The sequence below is a fragment of the Emiliania huxleyi genome (genome assembly GCF_000372725.1).
Source record: "Emiliania huxleyi CCMP1516 unplaced genomic scaffold EMIHUscaffold_298, whole genome shotgun sequence".
NCBI lineage: Eukaryota > Haptophyta > Isochrysidales > Noelaerhabdaceae > Emiliania > Emiliania huxleyi.
Window position 1 is genome coordinate 123323 of NW_005199785.1, and position 8097 is coordinate 131419.

At 67.1% G+C, this 8097-nt stretch overlaps 2 protein-coding genes across 2 annotated transcripts; one reads left to right on the plus strand and one right to left on the minus strand.

Annotated features, from left to right (window-relative positions):
• Positions 1-746: 746 nt before the first annotated feature.
• On the minus strand, positions 747-2261 carry EMIHUDRAFT_239918 (hypothetical protein; the record flags this gene model as incomplete). The annotated part of the gene is made up of 3 exons (XM_005775652.1): positions 747-791; positions 1481-1600; positions 1812-2261. The coding sequence occupies 3 exons, from the start codon at positions 2259-2261 to the stop codon at positions 747-749; spliced, it is 615 nt and encodes a 204-aa protein (XP_005775709.1).
• Positions 2262-2362: 101 nt separating this feature from the next.
• Positions 2363-2969, plus strand: EMIHUDRAFT_239919 (hypothetical protein; the record flags this gene model as incomplete). Its single annotated transcript, XM_005775653.1, has 3 exons — positions 2363-2431; positions 2534-2761; positions 2847-2969. 3 exons carry the CDS (start codon positions 2363-2365, stop codon positions 2967-2969), a joined length of 420 nt encoding a protein of 139 aa, XP_005775710.1.
• Between the last annotated feature and the right edge of the window lie 5128 nt (positions 2970-8097).

An 8097-nucleotide genomic window follows, 5' to 3' on the forward strand; every position in this document is an offset into this window, starting at 1 on the left:
GAGGATGGCCTGCGGCGGCCCAAGCCGCTCCCCAATGTCCCCGAGAGGCCCTTCCGTCGCCTCTGCCACCACTCTCACCGCCCCAGCCTCAGCAGCCGGAAGCGTCGCCGCCCGCGCCGCCGCCGCCCGAGCCGCCGCCGCCCGCGCCGCCGCCGCCCGCGCCGCCGCCGCCCGCGCCGTCGCCGCCTTCGCAGCCGCCGCCGCCGCCGCATCCGCTCCCGGCGCAAACGACGCCGACGCCGCCGCCCTCGCCGCCGCAACCGCCGCCGGGATCGCCGCTTCGGCCACGCGCAGCGCGGCGTCGCTCGCGCCCGCCTGTCAGTATCTCGGCTGCATCTCGGCTGGGTCTCGGCTGGGTCTCGGCTGGGTCTCGGCTGCATCTCGGCTGCATCTCGACTACATCTCGCGCCCGCCGGTCCGTCGGTCTGTCGGTCAGTGCGACACACCGCGCCGCCACAGACGACGGAGTGCAGCTGGGGCAAGACACAATGGAGTGTGCGCTTCCCAGGGAGAAGGGCATCGCGGTGGGTTCGGGTACCGTGGGGTAGGGAGGGTGGGTTCGGGTACCGTGTAGGGAGGGTAGGTTCGGGTACCGTGGGGTAGGGAGGGTAGGTTCGGGTACCGTGGGGTAGGGAGGGTGGGTTCGGGTACCGTGGGGTAGGGGAGGATGGGTTCGGGTACCGTGGGGGTAGGGGATGCGCGCGCCTGCGCTTCGATGATCTCGAGCAGCTGCGAGCGTGAGAGGCCTACCGCACCACCCAAGGACCTGAACCCACACTGGATTCGGTACTCTGGAGGTATGGGGGCAGCGGCCGAGGCCTACGGCCACACGTCTCGGACATGTCGTGGACGTGTCCCGGACATGTCCTCACGGACGACTTCGAACACAGCCTCTCAGCTTGCCCGCCGCCACCCGCCGCCTCTCCACCTCACTTTCAGAGAGGCCTCCTTCGATGTTGGCGGCGGGCGGCGGCGCGGCCGCCGGCGCGACCGGTGCCTCGACTGGCGCCTCCGCCTCCGCCTTCTCCTCCGCCTCCTCCTCCGCCTCCGCCTCCGCCGCCGCCTCTCCCTCCGCCTCCGCCTCTCCCTCCGTCGCCGCCTCTGCCTCCGTCGCCGCCTCTGCCGCCGTCGCCGCCTCTCCCTCCGTCGCCGCCTCTGCCGCCGGCGCTGCCGCCGCAGCTGCCGCTGCCGCCGCTGCCGCCGCTTCGGCGGGCGCGGGCGTGGGCGCGTCTGGCGGCGCCTCCGCCTGAGAAAACAAAAAGAGGGTGGGCGAAAAAAGAAAGTCGGCCGGCGAGCGGGCGGCGTCTCCGCCTCCGCTCGCGGCCGATCTCGGATCATCTCGCGCAATCTCGGCCAATCTCGGCCAATCTCGGCCAATCTCCGCCTCTTCCTCTCGCGGCAGCGACTGCTCGGCCGACCCGCTCTGGTCGCCGCCGTCAGGGCTGTCTTCGGGCGTCCCGCCGTCCGCTGCTTCGCCCACGAGGCGGTCGAAGAAGCCCGCAAACTTCTTGGCCTCGCGCCGCCGCTGCGCCGCCAGCCTCATCTTGAGCTCGCGCAGCTCCCGGTGCGCCTCGCGATTCTCGGGGTCGGCGCGCAGGACCTTTAGGGGGAGGGCTCCGCTTCGCTTTCTCGCGACACAGAGAGCAGAGAGAGGCGGCAGGAGAGGAGAGAGGCGGGGAGGGAGAAGAGGCGTCGCAGGGGTGGGCGGTGGTGGAGGGTAGGAGGGTGGGCGCGCAGCACACTTCCTAGACACTTCCGAGACACTTCCGATGTGGGCGGTGGAGGGTAGGAGGGTAGGAGGGCGCAGCAACCGTCTCGAGGTCGTCCCGCGCGTCGTCGAGCGCACCGAGCGCCGCGAGGCACTTGCCGCGGCGGAAGCGCGCCTTCAGGTGGCCCGGATCCAGGGCGAGGGCCTTGGAGCAGCAGTCTCGCGCCTTTGGCACGGCGCCCAGCTTCAGGTGGCACGCCGCGAGGTTCGAGAAGTGCGCGACCTTGAGCGAGCGAAGCTGCGCCGTCTCGGCCTCGGTGACCGACTTGCGTGGGCTCCAAGGCAGACCGGCCGGCGAGCTTGACGCGCCAGCGCCACCGGATGTCTCAGAGAAGCCGTGCACGTACATGTAGATTTGATGATACGCGATCATCGCGGCCTTGTAGTCGCCGCGCTTGAAGGCCTCGTTGCCCTCCTCCTTGAGCGCCGCCGCCTTGGCCAGGTTCGTGGCCACCTGCGACTCCTCCTCGTCCGCCTCGGCGTCGCCCACCATGAGGGTGTTCGGGTTTGGGTGTTTTCAGTGCGTTTCAAGCGAGCCAGCCTGTGGCAGAACACTTCGCTTCGCGCTGCAGCGCTTGGGCCACCGCCCTGGCCATGTACGAGCTTTTGCCGGCCACGGCGGCTACCAAGAGGATGGGCCCGGGCTCTGGCGCCGCGAGCACGGTGCCACCTCGACGAGAGCAGGCCTGAAGCCGCCCGGCGCTCGCCGCGCTGCCCACGCCAGAGACTGGCTTGCTGCCGCACCACCTCTCGTGACTGTACTAGGCGGGACGGAGGTCGACACTGGTCAGCACCGCGGCTGGTGACGCCGCGAGGCGCCCGCCAACTCTCGGCGACCGCGAGACGATGCAAGATGTGCAGCTCTCGGCAGACGTCGAGGCGCTCGAGCTGCGGTGCAACGAGCCGCTCCGCTCCCGTACGACCCGCTTGTACAGTGACAAGCGTGTGTGGCACGGCTCGCTCCCGTACGACCCGCTTGACTTCCTCACCAGGGTGCGCCGCTTGCGCGCACGCACACCTATTGCCCGCCGCACACGCGCACCCTGCCACAGACACGTCGATGTCGCGCACTGCTCAGGTGGGGCAGACGTTCCCAGGCTCGACGCCTGAAAGTGTTGTCCTATCATCCGCGCTCGTCGGCGACTCGACCGACTTCCCCAGCGAGAGTGTTGCGAGCAACAGGGTCGCCTCGGCGGCTTGAGCTGCGCAGCGACAGATCACTCCTCACCAGGCAAGCTGCGGCCCGGACGGCCGCGTCTCGTAGTTGCACACCCGTGGCGACTACGTTCCCGCGGCGGTGACAATGTCCCGTGTTGACGACGGGAGACACTGGTGTCACGCGCCGGGTTGCTTGCGGCTCGGCGCGCGCGCCGCCGCGCGTGGCGGCCGCGTGAGGCGTTGCACACCCTCGTTCGGGCGTGTGTCGTGGCTGTGTTATGTGTGTTTGGTCCTTGCACGCAGATTTTGTCTTTTTATGAATGTTTGCTACTCGCGTACTCGTGGGGAATGATCACTGGGAGACGCAAAAAAGAAGCGACGTCCGTCCTTTGAACGTTTCGCGCGAACCCACCCGCATCACGGCGCGCTGAAAGCCAGCGAGATCTCGGCTGCTCTCCATGCAGGGCCTTCTCCAGGCCGGTGCCGCCGCCGCAGCCGCCGAAGGGATCGGCCTCGACGGTGATGACGCCAACGAGCCGAGTCTCACCTATTCCTACGCTCAGGCAGCCCGCCGAGCCCTTGGCGACGCCGGGAGGAAGCGGCGCCAGAGTTTGAAGCCCGGCCAAGACAAGTGCTGGGTGGCCGGTTGCGAGTGCACCGTAGGCCTTGAGAGCATCCCTGCTTCCCGTGTGGAGGATGCCGCGTACATCATGGAGCACGAGATGGGCCTCAGCTTCACAAAAGACGGGAATCCACGTCCGCTGCCCCAGAAACAGAACAAGCTGTGCGGTACGCACCGGCCCGAGCTACCCGCGGAGCGAATCATTGGGGCAAAGGTGCTGCTTGAGGGCGACGAGTTCTTTGTCGACGCGACAGTCACGGGTCCCGCTCAGCCGCCTGCTGTGCAGCCGAGGCGGCCGCCTGGCTCTGCTCCTCTCAGACGGTGGCGTGCCACAGCCGACAGTGATGACTCCACGCGCGACCTCGACGGGGATGAGGAGGTGTGGCGTCTCTCCCGCCTGCGTAGGCTTGTCGCCAACACCGTAGAGCGCTCCGAACGCGTCAAGAAGTTGAGGACCGAGGTGAAGCGCCTGCAGCGCCAGACGCGCGAGCTCAAGGCGGCGGCGGAGGAGGAGGGTGAGGGTGAGGGCGAGGGTGCTGGGCCAGACTCGAGCGCACCTGCAGGACCACCTCCCGCCCCGACCGTGTCCTCAAAGACCGTGCGACTGCGGGTGCCTGTGCCCAAGGATTGGCAGCCACCGCAGCAGCCAATCATCTTTGAGGTGCCAGCTGGACAGGTCCCGCACTCGATGGCGACGACCTTGATGGTCATCCCTCCGCCCTCGACTGTGCCTGGCGGGTTTATGCACGCCGATGTCAAACTGACGATTGAGGAGCCGCCACCGGTGGAGATGCCCGACAAGGGTGGAAAATCTTCGAAGCATCTCCGTGAGTACGTCGTCTCTCGTGCGTCGCAAGCCGGGCTCGAGTACTCTGCCGATGCAAACCCGCTCAACCCTCCTCGCGCATGGCCTCTGCGAGAGCAGCTCAGCTTTGCCAACTTGCGACCCGAGTACTTTGCTCTTCCAGAGCGCTCGAGGCTGTTCAAGAAGATGTTTGGCTTCGACTCGTGGGACGAGGCCATGAAGGTGTACGAGATGGTGTACCGGTGGGTCGAGAGGACGGATGGCGTGCGGCGAGCGAGGGAGGAGCGGCAGGCGGCGCTGCACCCGCGCTTCCAGTTCCTAGCGGCCCTGTGGCGAATGCGGGGATATAAAGATATCGACGAGCTCGCCTCTTTCTTTGGCCTCCTTGCCCCGCGAATGAGCGTAGACTCTTCGCGGTGGATCCGTCGCCTCGGCCGCTTTGCGAAGAAGAACCTGGTCATCGAGCCCAAGGACTACCAGACGGTGCTCGACCTGCTGCCCAAGTCCTTCAAGGAGTGCGGCCTCGACACCGTGGTTGCCATCGGAGACTGCACCGACATCATGACCGAGACCTCACGCGAGAGCATCATGACGTCCAACCTCCTCCGTTCGGACAAGTCTAAGCACTCGGCGGCGATGGGGCTCACGTGGTGCACGCCGAATGGCCAGATCATCATCGCGACCGACCTTTTCATGGGCCGCTCCTCCGAGCACGAGGCGTGCAAGGCGTGCATCCCGGCCTTTGAGCGCATGCCGGCGAAGTTCTCAGTCATGTACGACAAGGGTGTCTCGAAGCTGCGCGTCCACCTGCCGCACCTCAACGAGGTGATAATTCCTTGCTTCCTCAGAAAGGCGCCGCGCTTCACCATCGACCAGGGCATCCGCAACCGTGGCGTGACGTGCTGCCGCTACGTGGTGGAGGTGCCCTTCTCTGGCATGAAGGCGTGGAAGATGCTCGGCGACGTCGTGAAGGAGGAGGACAAGCCCCTGCTCAACTACGTGTGGTGGTGGACCATCGGCTTCCACAACCTCAACTGCGCAGTGCTCAAGCCGCCGTCGGGTGTGTGAGGTGTATGTGTTTCTCATTTTGTGACTCCCTTTTTTACTCATTAGTCATGTCTAGTTGGGCGACTGGGCCACGTCCGCCACGTCCGCCACGTCCACCCCGCTCCCGTCCTCCTCGCGACTTGCGCCGCTGCTTGCTCTTGCCCTGGCTCCGATTGAGTGTGTCGATGCTGCGAGGAGTTGGAACCGCGTTCGAGGGCGTGCCCAGCTGCGGTGGCGACTCGAATGAGCGGGGTGGACGGGGCACCGGCCGTGGGCTCGAGACACCGGACGGACCCGCTGCCGCCGGCGCCGGCGGCGCCTCCGCCTCCGCCTCCACCTCGGCTGCAGCCTCCGCCTCTGCGGCCGCAGCTTCCTCCGCTGCCTCGTCCGCCTCAGCTTGGGCTTGCGCCGCCGCTGCAGCAGCGAGCGCGTCTAGCCCACCGCCGCTCTCCTCGCCGTCAGCCTCGTCGTCGCTGCCCGGCGGCGTGGGTGGGAGGCCGCCTGGCGGGGGCGGAGCGAACAGATCGCCGTACTCGGCTCCCAGCAGCAGCGCCAACGAGCCGCCTCGGAATGTAGCGCACAGCTCGCGGAGTATGCCGAGGTGAAAGTCCGAGCGCTGGTAGTTCTGGTCGGCGCCGCTGACATGACTGGCAGCGTCCGAGGCCGCTGCAGGCGCCGCCGCCAGCGGCGCCGTCACCTTCGCATCCATTGACAGCCGGTCGAGCGAGGTGCGCTTGCTCGGCGCGTGAGGGTACCTGTCGACCCACCACACAGCCTTGCCCGACGGCGCGCGAGCCTTGTCGTAGAAGAGCACCTTGCTGCTAAAGTCGTCCCAGCTCGAGCAGTCCTGCATGCAGTACAGGACCAGCAGCAGGCAGTACATGTGCGAGCACTCGAGACCCTGCTCGCAGGAGCAGACAGAGTCGGGAGCAAGCAGCAAGACGGCCGGTCCGCCATCAGCCGGCTTGCGGACGGCGAGCATGACGGTGTGGTCCATGGAGCGCATCGAGGCGTGAACAGTCATGCGGAACACGTAGGCCTTGTCGAGCTGCCCCGGGGCTGACTCGTACGTGGCTTGCTGCACCGTCACCTACGGCTTGCGCGAACAAAGTGGTGAGACAGGGAGCACTATAGGGACACACATGCAGAGAGGTACACAGGGTGGCCTGCTTCGAGTGCGCGTGCGAGAAGTTGCCGACGCGAGTTGCGCGCGACATGCCAGAAGTGGAGTCGTACAGCCGGTAGCCTCGAGCTTGCGTGTTCTCAAAGGGGAGGAACTTGTCACGCGTCGCCGCATCGAGCAACAAGCCTGACTGCTTGAGGTCCTGGACCGCGTCGTACACTACCGAACAACCTCGCGGGGCGCCCGGCACGAGTTTGAGGTTGGTTCTCGTGCGCGAGTGCCGGTGTAGGGCCGGGTGTTTCGGCTTGAGCATGGGCACCTCGCCATCCGGATACTGCTCGAGGAGCCGACGAGCGACACCGCGGCTCGTCTCTGACGACCAGTTGGCGTAGACCTCCACCCCGTACTCTCCGAGGAAGGCAAGCACCTTGGCGTCCGACACGGTGTCGATCGTACTCAGCTTGACGCCGGACGCGTCCATCGCCACAGCCGGGTCTGCGTCCTCGGTCTCCGAGTCGCTCGCAGCCCCGGCGCCGCCGCCGCCCGCGCCGGGCGCGGCGCCGCCCGCGCCGGGCGCACGCGCGCGCGGCGCGCGTAGCTGGCGAGGGTGGAGCTGTCCATTCGCGTCGACGCGGTCCTCGCCTCGCGCCCACCTCGTTGCCGTCGCAGCATCGGCATCGAGCTCGATACCCGGAACCTGCTGCGCCCACGAAGCGTCGGCCGGCGGCATGCTTAGCCCTGGTTGGAGGAACGGCTGAGCGACGTCGACCGAGAGGTTGGGCCAGGACAGGCGTTCCGGGCCGAGACTCGTGAGGTTGTACACGGGGTGGAGGCGGACGGCACGACAGGCAGCGACAATCTGATCACCGACGGTCGCCCGGTCTGCCTGCGGCAGCTTCGCCAGCAGGGGCGCCACGTAGCCAAGGACAGCAGCATCCGTTGACCACTCAGCCGGCCGGTCGTGCAGCGGCGGGTGCGGGACTGCTGGCGTGTAGACTGGCGGCAGGCGCGCCGCGCTCATGGCGTTGTAGACGGTCACAAGTCCCCATCCCTGCTTGCCTTCCGCCTTCTTGTGCTTGAAGTAGTCGTGGCCGGAGGCAATGACGAGAGCAAGGAAGCGGTCGTAGTTCCAGCCGACAAAGGAGAACTTGCTGTCTACCTGCTTGCCCACCACCTGCTCCATCAGCCGGGAGGAGCGGTACGTTTGCGACATGATGTTCCAGTCGTAAATCACCTCCAGGGCGCCAAAGGCAGCGAGGTCGCTGTCCTCTGAGGCGGCCCAAATCACCGCCTGGTCCACCCCCAGCTCCCACTGCAGGGACACGAGCTGCTCGTCTGCCTCGTACGGTGCAACGATGAAGGGCATGTCCTTGTCGATGCACTCCTGCATCAGCCACGCCCAGAGTGGCTCGGCGGGGCGTGCAGCAGCCTTCCACTCCTTGGAGGCGTCCTCGTTCCTCGCCTCCTTTGCCAGCGCCTCATCGACTGCCTGCTGGCTTGTCCCGCGCCGCCTCTCGCGCTCCTTCTTCTTTGGCGGGTACGCACGGCCATCAAGGACGAGACACACTTTGCCA